This window comes from Trachemys scripta, chromosome 7 (assembly GCF_013100865.1).
Source record: "Trachemys scripta elegans isolate TJP31775 chromosome 7, CAS_Tse_1.0, whole genome shotgun sequence".
Classification (NCBI taxonomy): Eukaryota; Metazoa; Chordata; order Testudines; family Emydidae; genus Trachemys; species Trachemys scripta.
Genome location: NC_048304.1, coordinates 57158769 through 57182690, shown reverse-complemented (window position 1 = coordinate 57182690; position 23922 = coordinate 57158769). Strand labels below are relative to the sequence as shown.

Below are 23922 nucleotides of genomic sequence, written 5' to 3'. Positions count from 1 at the left end.
GGTGCCCCTGTTTTAGAAGAGCAGGCGCTTGGAGACTACAGCGATAAGGGTCACACAAGGGGAGAGATGGATCTGGAACTGATCATCAGCTGTATGAGATGGTCCAACTTCAGCCTTCCTGCAGGGTTTCCTGGGGGAATTGCCACATTGAGACACGCACACTGCAGAAATGGCACATTAAGAAATGAGGAGGGGGCAGCGTCATCAGGAGAAGAGGATGTGAGGAAAGCAGGGATGTGCACGGGCCTGATAAGGAGAAGAATTGTGTTTAGGAGACTTGGGTATAGGAATTGGGGAACCCTTTCCTCAAGTCTCTGAGCTCAAGGATTTCTCCCCCATGCCCCTCGGGGAACCTTCTGAGCACAGACGCCCAAGCCAGCATGCGGCCACAGAACCTGTAAGGAGCAATGAGAGTTGGGGTCAAGTCACCTATCAATGAGAATTCTTGACACGAATCCCATCTCGTGCCACTCACTCATTCCAGCCAGCAGTATCGTGACACACACATTGGCTGTAGAGCAAAACTGATGACTGTTTGAGCTAATTCTGACCCACGTAAGCTATTCAAGTTGGCCCCATCTGTTGTCTCATATAAATCATAATATAAGCCATGACCACTTGGTGCGGCAATCTCTCCCCCTTTAGTGCTGGCTAGGCTGCCTAAAGGTTACAAGCTGCTACAAAGTTAGCTACGTATCAGAGGGGTAGCCGTGTTAGTCTGGATCCGTAAAAAGCGACAAAGAGTCCTGTGGCATCTTATAGACTGAAGTTAGCTAAGTGAGCAGAGATTTTTAGCTCAGGCAGTGGAGGCTCATGTATTAGGATCCAGAGGTCCCAGGTTCAATCCCCGTTGCTGACAACCCACCCGCGAGCACTGGCGTTAAACAAGAACAATTGTTAACTGAACTGAATTACAACCAAACTTCCAGGGTAGCCTCTGCACATAAGACTACAATGATTTAATTATACGGAAAGTGTGAAGAAGCTACATTATTCCATTAAGATTGTTGAGGACAAAAAAGTGACTGTGAGGGCTAAATCTCAAACGATCCATTTTTATAAATGACTGAGTTCAAGCTAATTAACAGATCTACTTGTAAGTGTTGTGGAACATTCATTCTGCACTCTACAAGTAAGGGCTGTACATTTGCAGAGGATATTCTAGTTTTCATACATGACAAAGAGGCTGAATCTCGGTTTAAGTGCAAAAGCTGAGCTCAGTCTTGACCGAGCTTTCATAATGGTGCAGACTCCAATCCTTCTCTGATTGGAATAAGTGGCAAAACTGCCCATGCATTTCAACGGCTGCGGGATCATGCCAATCCTTAGCAAATGAGATTGAGGGGCTGCTTCTTCAGATCTACTCTTGCAATAAAGCCAGTGTCAATAAGGCATGGTCTCTCATATTGTCTGCACATACCTGTAGTGTGTCTTGTATTCTCATCCAAATGCTTTGTTAAATCAATAGTTCTGTCTATCTGAAACAGCTTCAAGTCCTCTTCGTCTAAAGCAATATCTCCCCAGAAGGCAGCTGGAGACAAAGGCAAAATAAATTACAGTTAGTTCAGCTCTGTTTTGGAAGGCAAGCGTCAGTCCTATAAAGGACTGTATATGATCCACATTGCAACCAGAATTACCCCTGCAGACTGAAAGATGGCAGGGACTGGGAAAAGGTCATAAATGACACTAGCTTTTCAAATGGGGCTGGAACCGTCAGACTAATAGAGGCCAGATACAATGTTTAAATTAAGCCACTTTTGCTGAATAACCAGAATGGAGTCAAAGGAACTGAATAGCTAGGATTCCTCATGCCCGCCTTTGTTTTATTGCTGGCTCCAAACCAGGGGCTTAAGTGGTACAATTCGCCCTTTATCCACATCTCACTCAACAACTGGGGCAATTAACCAGCATTTCCCCCAGCTAAAAAAGGAAAACGTCAGCCAGTTTGCAGCTCAGATTTAGATTTGAACTGTGTGTTAAACTTGCACCAGATACTGTAAAGTGATGCTGTAAAGGGAGTTTTGTAATTGGATCCGGCTTGCAATTTCTAGAGAGTTTTAATTTTGTTAAAAGCCTGGAGTTTAAGACAGGTGCCATAAAAATAATAAAACAGGACAGATCCCTCAACGTTTGTGACATGGAGAAATAAAGCCTATGAAATCCTTTCCATGGAAAAAAATGACAGCCAGATTAGGACCAAGATGACTTTGTGGTGTACAGTTACTGTTTTCGGAATTTCAACGAAAGGAACACAGATAATGAGAAAAGGTTGACCAAACACAAATGGCTTTTTTAAAGAGAACACAGGTTTTGAATAAGATTTGTTAGTATTTGCATGGAAGTTTGTGTATGTTAATAATAAAACAAAAGGTAAAATAAGAAAATGAGGCAAATTTGTCACAGCTGTAATTCAACTAAAGTCAAGAAGTTATACCAGGGATGAACTTGACTTATGAATTCCCTGAGCCTTCAGAATGGCCAAGGAACAAGAGGACAGAAACCATGCAACGGGACACAGAAATGTGTGACTGACTTTACTTGATTAACAAACAGTAGCGGTTCACATCTATATAGTCCCCCCCACCTTCCATCCCAAAACCCTTAAACTTGCACATGGTTACTTCTGGGGGCAGAGAGCAGCAACCAAACTGCTCAGGGCATATCAGTGGGAGAAGAAGCCATTCTGTCTAAACCCCTTCTCATAGGAAAGTCCCACAGAGCAGAGAGGACTGCAGCTTTAGAGTCTCAAATGAGACATCCCGACCCCCTATGCTGTATGTGTTGTCCCCTGTTTAGATTTGAACCTGTGACTGCACTGAGCCTAGGGCCAACTCCCACTCTCACTGATGTCAGTGGGACTATACTTGTAAGGCAAGCAGAAGTTGGCTGCTGGTGATTAGACCATTAAGCTAACCCCCATCTCTTAATCAAAGGGAAATTTAACTGCACTATGGGTGGTTGCTGGCCTCTGCACCAGCTGCCCTGTAAGCTGAGGAGATCAAAAGCTGTCCCCAAAGGGAGATGATCTCTCTCCCCCCGTTATCACAACCCACCAGACACAGCATCCCAGTTTGCCCCCTTCCCCTGGCCAAAATCATCTCAGACTCTGCCCTGTGGAGCTGTCAAGCATTTCCTGACTCGGCCATAGATTCGCTGTGCGAGTTCCTTCACCTGTGTCCCAGGTCCCACCCTGCCCCGCCCTGTAACACTGTGATAAGACAACATTTTTCAGCCAGCACTAGAGGGGATGTAAATATTTTCCACAGATTTCACACTTTTTTTGGTTTGTTTCATTCAAAAATTTTCCTGGATTTTTCATTTTTGAGTAAATGATTCAATATGAAAGTTGTCAGGGGATTGGTCTTCTCCTGGCCCTTTTTCCAATGGAGAAAAGGGGAAGAGCCCAAGGTGTGGGGCAGGTGGGGGAGGAACCAAAATAAAACCAAACCTGAAAACAAATTTTTGTTTCCGAACAAAATGACAATGTAATTAGTTGAGAAATCAAGGTAAGGAAACCAAAATTTCAGTGAGAGTGTTTAAAAAAAACCAACAACCCATTTTAGTCTCTGCTCCTTGCCTTTGTAAGCTACATACCACAAACTCAATCAAACGGGTCACAAGCGACAGAATCTCATCTACACCATTTGCTAGTCATTATTATTTGTGTTTCAGTGGTACCTAAGAGTGCCAGTCATGGCCCACCACCCCCTGGTGCTAGGTGCTGCACAAACACAGAATGAAAAGACAACCCTTGTCCCAAAGAGCTAACACGCTAAGTAAATACAATGCCTAGCACAGCATAAGCAACATGTAACTAGGGTGACCAGACAGCAAGTGTGAAAAATCGGGACAGGGAGTGGGGGATAATAGGATTCTATATAAGAAAAAGACCCTAAAATCAAGACTGTCCCTATAAAATCGGGACATCTGGTCACCCTACGTGTAACCAACTAGAACAGTGTCAAATCACAGCCAGTCAAGCAAGCTTTGCTGCAAGGCCAACAAGCAGAGCTAGCTGGAACTTACAGAAAACTTTGAAGTTGCTCCTTGTAACACAGATTAGCCCACAAAGTCAGACATTACGAACAGAGTGAATGTCCATCCTCAGGATGAAGTGCCGGAGCCCAGCGTCAAAGCACTGGCCACACAAGCTTTCGGCACAGCTCACCAGAGTGCTCCCAGATTGTTCTGCCCAATGCAGCTCAGCAATTCATCCTGTTCCAGTCCTGCCATCCTGGGGCAGACCAACGGCCTGTCCCATCAGGTATCTCCTCTCTCTGGCAATAAAGAACAATGCATGCTTCACAGAAAGTCAACAACTACAAAATACAGCTATTCTACTTAGATGGTCAGATCCCTGGGGGACGGGCCCCAATCCCTAACTGAGGCCTTTCCTGTCCTCAGCTGGTAATTATCTTATTCCACAAACGAGTAAGTGGATGAAGGATGGGCTTGTAGCCAAAGCTCTAGACAAGAACTTGGGAGACTTGGGTTCAATTCCCAGCTCTACCACAGACTTCTAGTGTGACCTCTGGCAAGTCATTTTAATCCAGGTGCCTTAATTCCTCACCTGCATAATGGTGCCAATAATTTTGTCTTGCCTGTTTACACTGTAAGATCCTCCCGATAAGGACTGTCAGGATCTATGTTTGTATAGTGCCTTCCACAGTGAAACAGCTTCAGTCTCAGTTGGGGTCTCTACCCAGCACAAATGAAGAAAACAAGATGTCTAGCCTTTGCAACATGTGTCTTAGATACTGTACTGGTAGAAGCTGTGATTCGTATAAATTGTTCATCTTTTTTGGAGTGTCACTAAATCACTTGGAACAGTCCAACATCCTGCGTTAGAGTGTTCCACAGGGGAGTTCTTATGCCACACAAAAAAAGACATTCCTTGTGCTCCATGTCTCCTCTCCTTAGCCATTCTTAGTATTTGTTTGTTTCAATTTACTCTGCTGCTCTACTTCAAAACCTCAAACAATTTTCTTCTATCTACTTGAAATTGCCTTTCAATTACAGCAAGCACCCTCATTCTCTGTTTATAGGAGCTCCTGGAAAGCCTAGTCCACGCCACTCTTTATTTTAATACCTCCCCCCTTACATGGGCACTTTTCATCCATACTGTACAGCTCAAAGGACACAAGTAACATCCCCATTTTACAGATGGGAAAACCGAGGCTAAGGTCTTGCCCAAAGTCACATAGCAGGGTTAGTGCTAAGCACAGACCTAGGCCCTCTGACTCCCAATCCCTATCCACTGAACCACAATTTTATTCACCTCTACTCTATTTCCACCCTCTTTTCCAACCAAACAACCCTATCTTCCCCCCCCCAATTTCACGAAACATATGGAGGCCCCAATGGCTCCAGTTATTTTCATCGTCTCTTTCTCAAGAACTTTCCTATTTCTGCTGTGTGTTGTTTTGTCTCTTAGAGGAGGCAATCAGCACCAATCACAAGAGTCAAGATGAAGCCAGGCCATGGATTTACATAACAGCCCTGTTGCATTTTCCATGTTATTCTATATCCCCAGGCAGAGGTTCCTCCAGCCCCAGTGACAGGGCCGCCCAGAGGGGGGGGGGGGCAAGTGGGGCAATTTGCCCCAGGCCCCCACGAGAGTTTTTCAGGGCCCCTGGAGTGGGGTCCTTCACTCGCTCTGGGGGCCCCAGAAAACTCTCATGGGGCCTGGGATCCCGGAGCTTCTTCCGCTCCAGGTCTTCGGCGGCAGTTCGGCAGCGGGGGGTCCTTCCGCCCCGGGACCCGCCGCTGAAGTGCCGGGTCTTCGGCGGTGGGGGCCCCCTGCCGCAGAAGACCCCAAGCCCCCTGAATCCTCTGGGTGGCCCTGCCCATTGAAGGAATTTGTTTTTGCTCTGAAGTCGTACATGATTCTGAAAGATAGCCTGTGACAAAAGCAGAATTGCTCCAACTTTTATTTCCAGCTGCCGGCAGTCCCAGAGTGCCGTGGGGGAAGCCACCATCCATCTTAGTCCAGCAGGGGCTGAGTAGCTTTCCTTACTGGGGGTCCCAAATGGAAACACTGTGCTACAATTTCTCCTCTGCTGTCAGTGGTTATTTCCTCACATTATTCAGCCTGAATGATGCTCAATTCCCATGTGTAACCCAGCAGTTATCACCCACCAAAGAGCTCTTCTGTTTGTTCAGGCATTTGCAGGGAGCTGTCCCCGAGTGCAGGCCAGGTCCTTTTTTCTAAGAGGTTACAACGAGTTCCAAACCTGTCAGCATACGAGTTGTATGAAGCATCTCAAAAGCATCCAGAAATTCTTGCTTTAACTTTAACAGGAAGATTTCCCAAGAAATTCAGACTAAACAGCAGACTAAAAGAAGCTTATAAACCCACATCTCTCAAACTGACTTTTTGCCAAGAGCAGGCTCAAAATTACACACAGGTACAGGCTACAACATTAATTGTAAAAAAGTAATAACTTTTTTTAAAAAAAAAAAAAAAAAAAAAAAAAAGACAACTTCTAACCTGCAGTCAATTCATGTGGACTCCAATTTAACCCAGGTGACATGAGATAGTTCAGCTTTTTCTTCCCAGCTTTTCAAACAGTTTCCTTTTTGGTAGAGGAAAATGGTTTGAAAATGTTCTACACATTTATTCATATCTTCATTGTGTGCAGCACTCAATAGCAGTATCACACTTGGCATATGCTGCAGAGATGCTGCACTGACAGAAGATGAAAATAAATCCTCCTATTCAGGGAAACACAGAGCTGTTTCCCCATAAATTTCACTCACAAGCAGTGATGCCAAAGCATGTGAGTTCCTTAACATCCCATACTTTACTCACAGTAACATGCATGGCTCTTAACCAGTTTCAACCGCAAGCTACATCATTAGAACACGCAGCTTTTCTAGCGTGTCATTCCACTTCCTCTGCCCCTGCGATCAGTAACCAGCACCTGTTGGTTAACAGAACATACCTCTCTGGCTCTTTCTGTTTTTCCTGTTGGTCTTTTCTCCTGCAACTGTTTTGAGAGAGAAAGTTTGCTTTTTAAGTAGTGCAGGTTGGAATTTTTATGAGTTTTCCTCAACAAATTTTCAACAGCTATTTTTTTTCTTTTTTTGGTGAAGAACTGTGCCTCTTTTTGAAAAAAATTCATTTTTTTTCCAAACCATTAACAGAATTGTTCATTTACCTAGAAGCAGGTTTTGGGTAGAGGAAACATTCTGATAAAGTCTGAAAGTTTCCACACACAAAAAAATGTGGAAAAAAACCCATCAAAACAATTAGAAAAAAAGAAAAACAGGTCAGATTCAGACACTTCATAATAAATATAGCTTCATAGTTACAGGGTTTTTTTGCAAAAGTAGAAATATTTGCACAACTATCTTGGAATCTCTTTAAAGACTATGGCTACAGGACAACTTAAGTGGACATAAATTATGTCACTCAGGAGTGTGAATTAGCCACTCCAAGCGATATAACTCATGCCAACTTAAGCGCCAGTGTGGACAGCGCTCTGCTGGCGGGAGAGCATCTCCCTCCCACATAGCTACCACCGCTCGGGGGGGGGCTTGAGTAATTAAGCCGACAGGAGAGCTCTCTCCTGTCAGCTTAGAGCAGCTACACTAGAGAGCTTACAGCAGTGCAGCTGCACCACTATAAGCTCTCTAGTGTAGTTGTCGCCTCAGATTTCCTTCCTGCAGTTTACAGAAGTTTCAGTCATTCAATCAGGGACCAAACATACTAAATGTCACTCAAGCAACCAGTCCCACACTCTATGAACCACACAGGCAGACAACAGGTGGAGTGCATGCTTTGGGAACAACCCCATGAGCTCATACAGGTTCAAAGTAACAAACTGATGAAGATCAAAGTCTTTTCCCACATAATTCGTGAACCGAAAGAAAGCACTAAATCCACCAAGCAAATCATTCACTACAACTATTTCACCTAGCTCTCGCCTTGTTAATGTATTTCAGTAACACACAGAAGCTCCAACTGAGACTGGGGCTTTATTAATTTGTATTACAGAAGTGCCTGTAACCTCAGCTGACATCAGGGCTCTATTGCACTAGCATTGTCCCAACACATAGTAGGAGACAGGTCCTGCCCCTAGAACTTACAATCCCAATAGACATGACCGAGTTAGAGGGGGCCCCAGAGGCACAGGGAAGTGAAGGGATTGCCCATTCCTGTGTTCCAAAGAAGATCAGTGACAGAGCCGGGAACAGAACCCAGGTCTCAAGTGCCAAGGCAGTGCTGTGTGCACCAGAGCATGCTGCCTCTCTAGAGTTTCAGCATCTCACGGCTGCAGCACGTTCCTCATTCAAAACATTGCGGCTTAGTGAATAGAGCACTGGAGTGGGACTCAAGAGACCGTCTGTGTTTCACAGGAGGTCAGACTAGGTGATCACAATGGCCCCTTGTGGCTTTAGAATCTATTCCTGGCTCTGCCACTGAACTGCCGTGTGACCTTGGGCATATCAGTGTCCCCAGCTGTAACATGGGGATAACGATACATAAGCGCTTTGACACCTAGTGACAAAAGCGACGTAAGAACTAGGTGGTTATTATTGATATACACTCCAGTGCAATTTCTTTGGCAGAAACAGGTTGTTCCTCTCTAAAGGAGATAATGAGAGCAGGATTTAATTGCAGTGGATTTTTTAGCATTCGTTTCCCCCCATACATACAGATTTATATTGTGCACCTGTCAATTAAAAGGCAGTCATGCGCATCGCCAGCACAACCCCCCCAAACTTTAAATACATGGCAAAAAAACAAAGACACACTTCAAACTCATCTCACATTCCTCGAGGTGGTAGCCCCAGAGCAGAACAGTGCAAGCAAAGATTGCCATGCCACTGCCTACACTACCCCTGCTGTGTTCATTACAAAGGTTTATATAAAAGAGGTCCCTGCGTATAAGGGTGTCTGTACATGGTCAATATAGAGAGTGCCATCGACTGGCACATAATATAACATTGTTATAACAATCAAGTTAGTGCGGTGCACAGCAATTGGCTTCCTCATTATACAGCTCTTAATACTATGGACACAGAGGACATACATTTTCAGGGCTGTCTCTATCTTTCACTAGTGCTAATCCTCTTGCATTTTTAAAAATAAACTAGCAACTAAGACAGCCATTTGCCAAGGGCCTCCATGTGTCACGAGTGTGTTGGTCACTCACTGAACCAAAGCACCCAGCTGATATTTCTGCTGATGATCTGTGCAAACGCCACCAACTCAGGAATAAGAGGATAATGATTTTGGATGAGTGAGCTGAAAAATTCTCCTGGTTAAAAAAACCAGAAAGCACTCTTCAATATAAAGCAATCACAGTGCAGGCAGGAAGAATAAAGCACAACAATAAGTCAGCAAAGGGCCCAAGAAACCTGGTGGAAAAGGAGAACACCAAATGAGTACTTTGGAACCAAAAAGGCCAGGCCCTGAGCTTCCTTAACTCCCTCTGAGCCGACTGGACGTGGCAGGGGCACAGCACAGCTGTTCAGTGCTCAAGCAGAGAGAGAGGGAGCAAAGAGAATGCTACATTCAGGCATTATTCCTTCCCCACATAGACTGTGCTCTCTCATCATGCACTTCCGAAAGTGGAGATCTCTAAATTCCTATACATAATCCTACTACAACGCCCCCTACTGGGAAGCTATTTATACTAACACCACAGGATCAGGCCGGAATTAGCATTCATTCCAGTTGGCACTCGATAAAACACTTTCGTGAAAGATGACAATGCGTTAATGAACGAACCTCTTATGCCTGGGTTTGTCCAATGCTGCGATCAGGCATCTGAGGATATACAATGACCCGCTTTAAGGAACAATACATGCTCTCCCCTGGCTGAATGCTGTGTTATTTTAGCTGAGAACGGCGCTATTCAGTGGCATGGATTATATTGTCTGCCATCATTAGGTTAGCAGAAAGATGATACAGGCCTTTTTAATATTCAGAACTTTCCTGCTGCTTGCTGCCTCTTAGTCTTCACAGACATGAAAAGGAAGAAGGATTCTTGTGTATCATCGTGACTCCAGTCCGGTCAACTACATAATCCACTCCAGGGTGTGGTGAGCAAGTCTAGAAAGGTTTAGAAAGGGCAGAGAGCCCATATTGTACTCAGGAAAGCAGCTCCTCCTACGGACTCCAATGACTGAACACCCCCACTGTGGCTTCTTTGTAAGAAAGAACATGACTATGGTATGTCCACACCTTAACAGCTCAAAGTTTAGGGATCATCTTTAAACAATTAGACAGCAGCAAACTGGGGTGTGAATCTAGGCCACGCTAGCTTGCTGTCTTAGAACCGTCCACGAGCACCGTGCTGACACGTGCCTGCTAACAGTTCGTTAAAGCCCCTTGAGCTAGAACTTGATCAAGGTGCTCTAACGAACAGTCAATGAGCATCAGACAGGTACACATGGACTTCTAATCTGCAACAGGCTACTGCAGGCTAGATTCGCACCCCAGCTTGCAGTGGTCTGATTGTGTAGACAAGCCTTAAGTGAAGTGGGATGGCTCAATGGTTTAAGCATCTGGTTTGGAATACTGAGTGTCCAATAATCACAGGCTCAGATCACAACTGGGTTAACTCACTGCTTCATTCTTCCAAGTCTATGCAATTGAGGGCTGGTCTACATTGGGTGGGATCGATCTAAGATACGCAACTTCAGCTATGAGAATAGCGTAGCTGAAGTCTATGTATCTTAGATCGACTTATCTCGCATCCTCACGGCACGGGATCGATGGCCGCAGCTCCCCCATCGACTCCGCTTCCGCCTCTCGCTCTGGTGGAGTTCCGGAGTCGACAGGGAGCGCGTTCGAGGATCGATTTATGATGAGACGCGATAAATCGATCCCCGATAGACCGATTACTACCCATCGATCCAGCGGGTAGTGAAGACGTACCCTTACTTACTTTTCAGAACTAAGGACTCCTCTGCCCTGGGTGAACATTCAACGCCCACTGGTGTCCTTCGTAAGAGCAAGGATTTTGATCTGGCCTCCTTGGCCGAAACGTCCTTTCCCCTTCACTGTCAGACAGCGTGCTGATTGCCAGCCTCCATCAAGCCAGCAGTGCACGCAGGGAGTTTTAAAGGACTTTGGGATGAAGGTACCGTCAACATGCCAAAGTGTATATTTAAATTGGTCCCTCCCTACAACCATCTTCATGCATACCCTAAGTCAACAGTTTACGCTGATTTGGAAAGCTCGGCATCTTATGGATGAAAGGTAAAACCCAGGCCCTGGATCAAACTGAAAATGTCTCCATCCCTCCATACATACACATCTCTCCGTGTGCTACCCCTTAGCCTTTAGGGAAGCAGTTTGCATTGAAAGGATTATAGAAAATGAAGCTGCGTTTGATTGCATTGACTTAATGGGTTCACAGGCGACAATATCCTCCTTGAAACACTCAACCTTGATCAGACTACAGGTCTCACCTCTTGTACTACATGGGGTAACAAGTCTTGCAGCTGGCATTCTCAGTCTGTAGGTGCAGGGACACTGTTTGTATATGGGGCTAACCTGCTATCTTGGTTACATGCAGTTAAATGCCACACAGAAGTCAACAGTGATTCCAGAAAGACCTGAAAACCTCCTTCAAAGCCAACTTTCTGGCAAAATGTGCCCCCTTTAGGATGTGATGGTTAAACAAATTATACTTTAACCATCTAAATCATCGCTTATTCTAACCTACCCAGAATAAGAAATGTGAAGACTAGAATTTGCATTAAGCTCACATTACTTTGTCCCTCTCCTGGCCTAGGTAATTACACTTGATCTTTGGAACATTTAGTGCTGGCCTAGCATCAAGGGACTTTAAAATGTTCTTTTCTGCAGTATTCCAGAGTCAGGCCCTGCCATCCATCACTATAATAAGGCACAGCAAACGAAAGCCTTGTACCGCCACTGCACCCGTATTACCAATGCAGGCTAGGGCTGCTGCAGCCAATTAATCTAAAGCCTCAGCCTGCTGTAGATCTTCTGGTTCCTGCAATCTCAGGCATATTCATTCATTTCTTATTGATTTCAATAGAGAAACAAAACCTCCAGGGTTGCATCCCCAGAGGCTGCTGAGCAGGAGCCAGCACTTTCCCATTATACAGACACCGGGCATAAACTCCCAGCTGCATAGTGAGGCATTTATGTCTAAATATAAATAGCCAATCAGCAGGCGGGAAAAACTGCTTTTAGAGGAGATGGGTGTGAGTCTCCATTCCAAGCCAGCTAAACATACTGACACAGAACCCGAGATGGAACTTTGAGGGCAAAACCCAAAGGTAGGGAGGGTGGAAAGAGAGAGACAGAAACTGGACACAACCCGGCAGTTTGGTCTGCACTTCTATTTACATGTTTCCCTTCCTTTTGAACTAAATCCCAGAGAGAAACTCCAGACAGGTTCCAATCCTGCCCCAAGTGGATAGAGAAGGTTACACAACACCCAGCACACCACAACAGGCAGGACGTGCACAGCTCTGAAATGCCTCTTGTGAGTCACAGCCTTTGAAACTGTCTTACGAGGCACACCAAGCTTCTGGGTCACCTAGCTCCCACATAGGGCTTTTTCATCAGTAGACATCAGAGTGCTTTGCAATGAAGGTCAGCATCATACTCCCCATTTTACAGACAAGGAAACAGGCACACTGAGGGGATTTGCCCAAGGTCACCCAGAAAGTCAGCAGCAGAGCTGGAAATGAAAGTTTCCTATGTCCCAGTCCAGCTTCCCACCGCTATTCTCTGATTTACCTCAAAAAGCCAAGGGAGCTTTCTTCAGGAACAACATGACATTATGAAAGTTAAATGAGAGTCCAATGGATAGAGCACTGGGTTGGGACTTAGAAGTTCTGGGTTCTATTCTGGGCTCCCCACCTGTACAATAAGGATAACAGCACTCGCCTGCCTCCCAGGAGAGAGCAACAGAGGGTCCTGTGGCACCTTTGAGACTAACAGAAGTACTGGGAGCATAAGCTTTCATGGGTAAGAACCTTACTTCTTCAGATGCAAGTAATGGAAATCTCTAGAGGCAGGTATATATCAGTGTGGAGTTAACGAGGTTAGTTCAATCAGGGAGGGTGAGGTGCTCTGCTAGCAGTTGAGGTGTGAACACCAAGGGAGGAGAAACTGTTTCTGTAGTTGGATAGCCATTCACAGTCTTTGTTTAATCCTGATCTGATGGTGTCAAATTTGCAAATGAACTGGAGCTCAGCAGTTTCTCTTTGGAGTCTGGTCCTGAAGTTTTTTTGCTGTAAGATGGCAACCTTTACATCTGCTATTGTGTGTCCAGGGAGGTTGAAGTGTTCTCCTACAGGTTTTTGTATATTGCCATTCCTGATATCTGACTTGTGTCCATTTATCCTCTTGCGTAGTGACTGTCCAGTTTGGCCAATGTACATAGCAGAGGGGCATTGCTGGCATATATAACATTAGTGGACGTGCAGGTGAATGAGCCGGTGATGTTGTAGCTGATCTGGTTAGGTCCTGTGATGGTGTTGCTGGTGTAGATATGTGGGCAGAGTTGGCATCGAGGTTTGTTGCATGGGTTGGTTCCTGAGTTAGAGTTGTTATGGTGCGGTGCGTGGTTGCTGGTGAGAATATGCTTAAGGTTGGCAGGTTGTCTGTGGGCGAGGACTGGCCTGCCTCCCAAGGTTTGTGAAAGTGAGGGATCCCTGATGATGACACAGCACAACTTATTGCTGAGCTCTGTGACTTTATCCTCACGCACAATTATTTCAAATTTGTTGACAATATATATCTCCAGACCAGTGGCACCGCTATGGGCACCCGCATGGCCCCACAATATGCCAACATTTTTATGGCTGACCTGGAACAACGCTTCCTCAGCTCCCGTCCACTCATGCCCCTTCTCTACCTACGCTATATTGATGACATCTTCATCATCTGGACCCATGGGAAGGAGGCCCTGGAAGAATTCCACCATGCTTTCAACAGCTTCCACCCCACCATCAACCTCAGCCTGGACCAATCTACACGGGAGGTCCACTTCCTGGACACCACCGTACAAATAAGCGATGGCCACATTAACACCACCCTATACCGAAAACCCACCGACCGCTACGCCTACCTTCATGCCTCCAGCTTCCACCCCGGTCACACCACACGATCCATCGTCTACAGCCAAGCACTGAGGTACAATCGCATCTGCTCCAACCCCTCAGACAGAGACCAACACCTACAAGATCTTCACCAAGCATTCTCAAAACTACGATACCCACACAAGGAAATAAAGAAACAAATCAACAGAGCCAGACGTGTACCCAGAAGCCTCCTGCTACAAGACAGGCCCAGAAGAGAAACCAACAGAACTCCACTGGCCATCACCTACAGTCCTCAGCTTAAACCTCTCCAACGCATCATCAGTGATCTACAACCCATCCTGGACAATGATCCCTCACTTTCACAGACCTTGGGAGGCAGGCCAGTCCTCGCCCACAGACAACCTGCCAACCTTAAGCATATTCTCACCAGCAACCACGCACCGCACCATAACAACTCTAACTCAGGAACCAACCCATGCAACAAACCTCGATGCCAACTCTGCCCACATATCTACACCAGCAACACCATCACAGGACCTAACCAGATCAGCTACAACATCACCGGCTCATTCACCTGCACGTCCACTAATGTTATATATGCCAGCAATGCCCCTCTGCTATGTACATTGGCCAAACTGGACAGTCACTATGCAAGAGGATAAATGGACACAAGTCAGATATCAGGAATGGCAATATACAAAAACCTGTAGGAGAACACTTCAACCTCCCTGGACACACAATAGCAGATGTAAAGGTTGCCATCTTACAGCAAAAAAACTTCAGGACCAGACTCCAAAGAGAAACTGCTGAGCTCCAGTTCATTTGCAAATTTGACACCATCAGATCAGGATTAAACAAAGACTGTGAATGGCTATCCAACTACAGAAACAGTTTCTCCTCCCTTGGTGTTCACACCTCAACTGCTAGCAGAGCACCTCACCCTCCCTGATTGAACTAACCTCGTTATCCCCACACTGATATATACCTGCCTCTAGAGATTTCCATTACTTGCATCTGAAGAAGTGAGGTTCTTACCCACGAAAGTTTATGCTCCCAGTACTTCTGTTAGTCTCAAAGGTGCCACAGGACCCTCTGTTGCTTTTTACAGATTCAGACTAACACGGCTACCCCTCTGATACTCCCAGGAGAGAGATGCTAAAGACTGTGAGATGCTCAAATACTATGGGAACGGAAGCCAGATGAAGATCAAAGATAAAAGGCCTTTGGAAACCATCTACATGAGCTGCACCATAAATAAATTCAAGAGATTGTTATTAGACAAAGAGGCAATACCCTTCCTAACTCCCCACTTAGTCTTCACAATGCCTTTTCCCCCAAGAAAGCTGGAGATTTACATTCAAAGCTCTTTATTCACTACTCTGCTCACCGGAAGAGAGGATGCGGTGACTCGTGAAATACTGCATCCCTTTGACTGCCCTTTAAGACCGGAAGACGGCATGTTCTGGGCAATCAAAGCCAAGGATGTATTTGTCAATTAATTATGGACAATCATCCCACAAGCCCCATCGGGCACCCTCCATCACTTCTGCAGCTCAATATAATTTTAATTAATTTTTCCTTTAGCAATTTGAGGGAAGAATGATACTGCTGCAAAAACACCAGTACATTAAATTGATTTCCTGGTTTATAGCCTTCCTTCCTTCTCGCCCCCATCCCTGCCTGATTTGTGGCCCTTCACTACATGGCATTTGTTCCATGCTAATGTAATCCAATGCTCTAAGTGACAACCACTTTAAGATTGACTTTTCTGAATAACAAGGTGGGGGTGGTAATATCTTTTATTGGACCAACTTCTGTTGATGACAGACAAGTTTACCCAGAGCTCTTCTTCAAGTCTGGGAAATGTACTCAGCGTCACAGCTAAACACAAGGTGGAACAGATTGTTCAGCGTAAGTAAACACATATTGTAAAAGACCATTCAAGGTGAAGTGGCCCATTAACACACCTTTGCAGTTATTGGGTGAGGGAGCTTAGTGGATTACAAACTGTTGTAATAAACCATAAATCCAGCATCTTTATTCAGTCCATGATTTTTAGCGTTTAGCAAAGTTACAAATTTTACCTCCCAGGCTTGTCTTCTGTAGATGACGTGCAGGTTTCCTCTAACTCTGTGTGGCTCGAAAGCCTGTCTCTCTCCCTGTAGCAGGGTGGTTACCCCGCTCCTGCCCTGAAGGGCTTGAAATCAGCCCTGGGAGAGGGCTGAGACTGCGAGAGGGCTGCTGCTAGGAAAGCAGCAAGCCTCGGCTGATTGGGGAAGCCGCCACAGCAGGCCTGTATAAAAAGGCTGGGAGCCAGGAGCTCAGCAGTCTCTCTCTGCCTTTAGAGGGAGAAGGGCCTGGTCACTAGGGAGCGTACCTGGGTACCTAAGATGGAGCAGGGCTGGGGGAAGGCAAGAGGAGCTAGGGAAACCTGGCCTGGAAACCACCCAGGCTACAGGCCTAGGGTAAGGCCAACTGGGTACTGGGGTTGCAAAGGGGCAGCCACGGGTAGGCAGAGGCAGCAGGTCCAAACCCCTTTGCCTGTGATGAGTGGCTGATACACTGCAGTCTGCCCCAGTAAACGGGGGCTAAGTGATGACTGGCAGTAGCCAAGACTGAGACGAAGTGGGGATAGTGGGTGGGGGGTCCCCTGGGTGGGGAGACCCAGAGACTGAGGGGTTACTGCCAGAGGGGCAGCACCCCAGAGAAATGGGCACCTGGTCCTGGGAAGGACACGGGGGCCAGCGGTAAGGCGGATCACCAGCCTGCAAAGGGCGCTCCGGAGGCTGGATGAGCTAATTCCCTGAGAGACCAGCAGGAGGCGCCGCAGGGGTGAGTCCCGCACGTTTACACTCCCCAACGAAAGCTGGCCCAATAAAAGATAGTATCTCACTCACCTTGTCACCTGGGAGAACACTGCTACAACAACACTGCAAACAGCTTTTCTGAGTTTTCTTTGATGACAAAAGGCTAAGGCGAAGATCAGACACTTGCTCCTTCTCATTGCCCTCCAGTGAGCAAGTCACTAATGTCACCCGACTTACCTCTGTACCTTCAGTATCTTCTACTAACAAAACCAACAGTACATGCATGTGCATAAACCGAGTAACCAAGTGATCCTATTCCTGTAGCTCTCTGCCCAACCTCACTCATCATGGCCCATCTAATTAAACATAGTAATAAAATGCAGCGGAAGCACACTATTTGCAATGTGACGGCTCTGGGTAAGTTGTCAACAGCAAGGATTGAACCCAGGACCTCTGGATCTAAAACCTCTCCTATGTAAAGTAAGGGTCTACCTACACAGTGAAGAAAAACCCGCAGCTGGTCCATGCCAGCCAACTCGGGCTTGCAAGGTTCCAGGTACGGGGCTGTTTCATTGCTGTGTCGACTTCTGGGCTCAGGCTGGAGCCCGGGCTCTGGGACCCTCCACCCGACAGCCCAAGCCCCACTAGCCTGTGTCGGCTGGCATGGGCCAGCTACAAGTGCCTAGTTGCTGTGTAGGCATATCATAACATAAAGAGACCCAGTTCTGTTAAGCAAGGCAGGAGCTGGCTCACCAAGCCACTAGAGGGCGACAAATAGGAGTAAAACACCTCATATTTACTGGGTGTATGTTACCCAAGCAATCTCTTTAGGGCAGGTACATACAGCCTACACGGTAAACCTGTGTTAGAGGGGAAGGTACGACACTTCCACACAGCAATAGAACAAGCTCAGGTGACTTATTGTTAAGAGAATGATACAGTAATCCACTGACAAGTCGCAGAATGAACAAAGTAACTGGGCGAAATTCTGTTCAGTCTTGCCCATGGGAATCCATTAAAGAGCAGAATTTGTACATGTACATGCTGCAACGAGTATCCATGTAACAGCCACACTTTTCAGAAGTGATTTGGGGTGAGCATGTGGAGAGCCCTTGGAAAGGGACTTCATTTGCAGAAAGTGCTGAGCAGTCACCCTCTTAAAAAAAAAAAAAAAAAAAAAATCAGACTCACTTAAGTGTCTCTCATTGTGTTCAGAAAATCTCTAGTCATGCCTGAAAATCTTGGCAAGGTACCGTACATAGCTGCTGTTCTTGAAAAGCATTATCAGGTGGTCCATAGGACTGTATTTGACAGGGTCGCCTCTGCAAGGCCCCATGGGACCAGACCGTAGACATTTCCTGGTCTCTCTGCCCAGCAAGGGGTATCACAGCCACCATATAGATAGGGATCAATGAGCCATTCCAGCCTAAAGCCCTACTTCCAATTCCTCAGAAACACACCTTGGAGCCGGAGATCACTCACCACCAGTCTCTGCCTTAACGGGGGATTTATTTCCTTCCCTTTAAAAAGGTCCAATAAGTTCACCAGAGCCATTTAAGAGATACAGTGGGGAATCAGTGACTCTTAAGTTGGACGTTGGGCCTGGATCACGTCCTGTGCTGCTTCTTTGAGAAGAGAGGAGAAAAGTCTGCTCAATCGTCCCCCGAGACCATGGAACACCCTATTCTGATACATCCTGGGTACTGTTCTCAGGTTTAAGGGACAGGACGGGGGAGTGAGGGACCAGCCGCTCAATACACCTCTCCCCAACACACCCAGGATACACCTGTGGGTCAACCATCAGGAGTTAGATATTTGTATGGTTCCCATAAGATCTGCACACCCCACTGTCTTCTGTATATCACAACACCCCTGTGGGGCAGGGCAGGGGTATTATCTCCATTGTACAGATGGGGAACTGAGGCACAGAGAGACTAAGCGATTTGCTCAAGGTCACCTGGGAAGCCTGTGGGAAGAGCACAGAACTGAACCAGAACCCCTCCTTTCCATCTGGAGACAATTGCCAAGGCACTGAAGCTTGCTACGTTTTCTAGATGTTCTGCTCCCATCTTGTGGAAGGGAACAATCCAAGCCACTGTTTCCACCCAGCTAGCTAAAATGCCTTAACACAGGCTCGGGGCTTATTCCTCAGTGAGGTAAAAGGCCTGAGACGTGGCAGGAGAAAGTTTTAAAGACAATAAGCAAATTAACATGGAGGTGGGGGAGCTGGTGGCTTAGAATTCTCTTCTCATTACCCAGAGGTCAGGCTCCTGGGGCTGCTTGTTGAAGGGGTAGTCATTTTTGTTTGCGCTCTTGGGTTTCTTTAGGAAAATTGTGACAAGCTATGGCCAAATCCTAGAACTCTCTTGCCACAGAGCTCCAGTTTATTGGAGAGGGTTCAGAGAAGAGCCACGAGAATTATGAAAGGATTAGAAAACCTGCCTTACAGTGAGAGACTCAAAGAGCTTGATCTATGTAGCTTAACAAAAAGGAGGAGGAGAAGGGGTGACTTGGTTATAGTTCCCAAGTATCTATATGGGGAATAAATATTTTATAATGGCCTCTTCAAGCTAGCAAAGAAAGGTTTAAGACGATCCAATGGCTGAAAGTTGAAGTTAGACAAATCGAGATGGTCAATAAAGCATGAATTTTTAACGGTGAGAGTAATTAACCATGAGAACAATTTACCAAGTGGTGGTGGATTCTCCATCACTGACAATTTTAGACTTAAGACTGGATGTGTTTCTAAAAGCTCTGGTCTAAGACTTATTGTGGGGTAGGCAGGTCTCTAGCCTGCGTTCCTCAGGAAGTCAGACTAGATGATCACAATGGTCCCTTCTGGCCTTGGAATCTATTAGTCTTGATGTTGGCACTTAGATCTGGCCCCAGGTTAACGGGAAACTTTCACTGATGAATTAAATCTGCCTCATCCCAGGCAAGGTAACAAATGAAAATCTCAGCCCTGAAACTTTGCTATAGGGTCGTGAGCTTGTGCCCCATTTCAAGCAAACTTTGGGAAGGTCGGTGGGTTTGCCATTCAACACAGATGAAACAGCGCGGCTCACGATGAGTTACGTGCATTCAAGGGACAGGCACTAAGAGCAAACACAGGATCATTTTATTCATTATTACTCATCCAACAAACATAAAAAAAATGTTCCTGCCTGGCTTGAGGATTTTATTGACAGGCAACGCGCAGGACACAAACGAGAGCTGTATGCAGACGATAGCTAATCTGAGCTGTTTACGAACTTCCCCTCTGAGAGCCCGGGGATAAGGAGAGGGGGTTTTGGCCATTAAAAATATAACGTGAGAATCCATTAATTTTCCATAGAAACAATGTCACCATAGAAGCGAGACAAATCCAATCAGTCATGCAAATGTGCTGGAGTTAAATTCTCAGGCTGGGCAGAGAATTTTGCCTGCCCAAATTGCAACAATGAAGAGATCAGAAGGAGATTATCAGCAGTGGCAGCAGGAGCGTATCATAAGGTGGGGGCACAATATGGGCCCAACCAAACACAGCAACATTTCAGGGTATGCTACGAAGACCAGAGTGTATGTGTACACATGCACTACAGAGTCAATCTACCCCAACATATACATGCAAGATTTAAGGTCCCAGCACAATTTTGATGTTTTTGTTTCATGACATAACACAGTCTAGTATTAGCCACCCGTTTAAAGACACGGACAAGAAATAGTACATCCGTGCGACCTGATGGAGCCAGCACTGCTGCTGCAGTCTTCCTCATGCACTTGCTGGGGTTTTGTCATTTGAAACACACAGCACTAACACAGTCTTTCGGGTTGGTTTACAATGGGAAGTGCACTTCTCTGCCAAAAAAAACACAGGGAGTTTCCCGCAAACTTTCCAAAAGTTCCTCTGTGGGATGAGATCAACCAGAGAACATTTTAGTGCCCACAAGGTTACACGCCTGCATGGACACTGCAGCGATGACTCCCCGCCCTGGGAATTCAAGAGACTACAGCAGCCATTCTGGGCTAACACCATCACCCACTGGGCTCTTAGAGGTGCGGAATTACCACTCAAAACAAAGCATTCCCCCTCCCCCGCCCCCTACCCCCGCCCCCAGAATGTTACTAAGATAATGTGACACCAAGATTGCCCTGAAGGCCTCAGCTCTGGTACTTTTTGCCTTTCTCTGACCTCTCAAGCCTGTGTGTTTTGTTGTATATGTGATTCCAAAGTCTGTTTGCCACCCTCCTGGAACAAAGGGACGTATCCTCTATGTTTGTCCATATGCAAAAATATCGAACTGTCACAGGTAAAGCGGCACTATTAAAAAGCTGTACGTTTAAAAACAAACCTCACCTTCCATTTTTGAGTGTGCGTTCAGTCCCTGGGCTATTCAGCACCTGCTCGTCTATCGAAGCATTCTGCACCAGGCTGGAGAACAAAAGTATCTGTGGTCTAGCCAACAAGGAGAAATCAATTGAGGCCTGGTCTACACAGCTGCCTTATATTACCTAGCTGTGGAAATGTCTTCACTTAAATTTGGCTCCTGCCGCTGTAACTGCCCCTCTTGGCTGATTTAGTAACAATACCTCCCCGAGCAGCATAGAGTCATGGTCGATGTAATGAGGTCGATACAGTGTTAGCATAGACACGGCATTGCTTATGTCAATTGTTACTGGCTTTTAGGAGCCGTCCCACAATGCCCCACACTGACAATACAATCGATACCAGCGCTCCTGGCATGGACCCGCACTGCCAACACAAGAAGCCAAATGTGCACGCACACACACACACACACACACGAGATTTAACAACTGTGGTGGCTGTATGCCGATGTACATTAGATTGACACAATTTTGTAGTATAGACATGCCCTGGAAAAGCTACTGCTAAATACTCCAGAATAGCTCCCTGTGTGGACACACTATTCTGGAATAACAGTGACTTTGTTATGGAATATTAGTGCATTTTGTGAACATAGTAATTATTCCAGAATAAAGTGACTTATTCCAGAATAGCATCCACACTAGTAGGGAGCTACTCCAGAATAGCTATTCTAGTCAATTACCCCATCCAGACAAGCCCCTACAGGGTCTGGGAATCGTTTAAAATTATTCGGTTTGACAGCAGCTCTGCAGGAAAATTATAAGCTCCCGCCATCCTCCATCACGACCGTTTGATCCACAGCAAAGGCACAGACCACATTCCCCAGTAGAAGGCTGAGTCATCTGAGCACACATGGCTGCAATGACCAGGTATAATTGTTTAATATTTGTGCCGCAATAACACAGAGACCCCATCCACCACCCATAGCCTCCAAGACCAGAAGGGCCACTGTGATCATCTAGTCTGACCTCCTGCATAGCACAGGCCAGAGAACTGCCCCCACAATAATTCCCAGAGCAGATCTTTTAGAAAAACATCCAATCTTGATTTAAAGATAGTCAGTGATGGAGATTTCACCACCTTGTGCTCAGCGCTGGGCACTTAGCCCATCACTCCCCTGAAGAGCTTAAACTGAAATAGACAAAGGATTGGAGGAGAAAACAGTCACTGAGGTGAAGTGATTGGCCTAAGGTCACAGAGCAGGTCCATGTCTGAGCTAGGTCTCCTGACTCCCAGTGCAGAGCACTACTCACTGGGCCACACAGATGCATTCCTTTCAAGAGGCTATTTGGAAGAATGACTAGGTACCACAGTGGCAGGAATCTCCAAATGCTTGAGGCAAAGGAATTCATCAGCATAGACAAAGCCTTGGAAAGCAGTCACACCCATGCAAAGTGGTCAAAATGGTGTGGTTGGATGGGATGCAATGTCAACTCTACGCCACAAGCTACATTCCCATGCAAACACTAGCACCCATGAGTAACCTGACACATTCCAATTCCACGTGACTATTTACATGCATAAATGTATGAAAGTCTGGGGCCAATATCTGCTCCTTGACAGTAAGATAGAACTCAATGCCTTTAGAAAATCTCAAGTAGGAATATCAGGACCATGGCTATTACCCACAGGTCAGGTGCTCACCAAGTAACTCATCTTTGATAATAGAACACCCTTCCCAGATGCCAGATTACCTCCTCTGCACCCAAAGCTAAATGCTTTTGTGTAAGAAAATGAGTAACCCCAGTCTCTCTAGGGAAAGAGAAGAAAAACACTGCTAGTCTCAGCTCTCCAGCATGTGCAGAATAGAGAAGATCTCCTGCTTCTTCCTTTGGGCAGCTCTTTCCATCAGCTCTTCATACCAATCTCCCCACCCTTTCATGCAGTCCCACCAGTGTTAGCCCTAGAACTTTCACATGTGTCAATTCTGCCACCAGGAACCTCTCTCTACCTCACTGCCCCTCCATCATCTCAGAGCTTACCTGATCTCACATGCTTCTCCACGCTTCTGTAGCTCTCTTTGTTATTGGCCTTTTGACTTAACTCTAATTTACTCGCCAAACAATATCTTTATATGCCACAGGCTAAAGAAACCCACTTGAACAGTCATACCACTCTCATCACTATAGTATCAGAGTGTCTTGTACCTCATGCTGTCTTGTAGTTAGTGCTGTCAAGATTGCAGGGGTATCAGCTACATGAGTCTGCATAGCTCTATCTTTTATCATTGTTCCATTTACTCACATTTCATTTTGAGCCTCCTGCAGCCAAACAACCACAGCCTCATGTTGCTTAAAGTAATTACTTGGCAGGAGAACACTATGTATGTAGGAAGTGACCTATCCAGACCCTGCTGCCCCCTGCTGGGCAGATGACAGAGGCACTCCCATCAAGAGATTATGGGATGAATTACAAGGACACATAAGAGCGGCCATTCTGGGTCAGAGCAATGGTCCATCTAGCCCAATATTCTGTCTTCCAACAGTGGCCAATGCCAGGTGCTTCAGAGGGAATGAACAGAACAGGCGATCATCAGGTGATCCATCCTTTGTCATCCACTCCCAGCTTCTGGCAAGCAGAGGCTAGGGACACTCAGAGCATAGGGTTGCGTCCCTGCCCATCCTGGCTAATAGCTGTTGATTGACCTGTCCTCCAGGAACTTATCTAGTTCTTTTTTGAACCTTGTTACAGTTTTGGCCTTCACAA

The 23922-nt window shown here is 46.1% G+C and overlaps 1 protein-coding gene across 1 annotated transcript in view; it reads right to left on the bottom strand.

Moving 5' to 3' along the window:
- Positions 1–306: 306 nt before the first annotated feature.
- The window catches only part of LOC117880087 (tolloid-like protein 2), a 49931-nt gene continuing 26315 nt past the window's right edge, over positions 307–23922 (bottom strand). Inside the window, exons 2-3 of the mRNA XM_034775806.1 lie at positions 1421–1531; positions 307–395 (exon numbers count right to left, since the gene is read on the bottom strand). Of these exons, the coding sequence (XP_034631697.1) occupies positions 307–395; positions 1421–1531 (200 nt within the window). The remainder of the gene's footprint in view (positions 396–1420; positions 1532–23922) is intronic.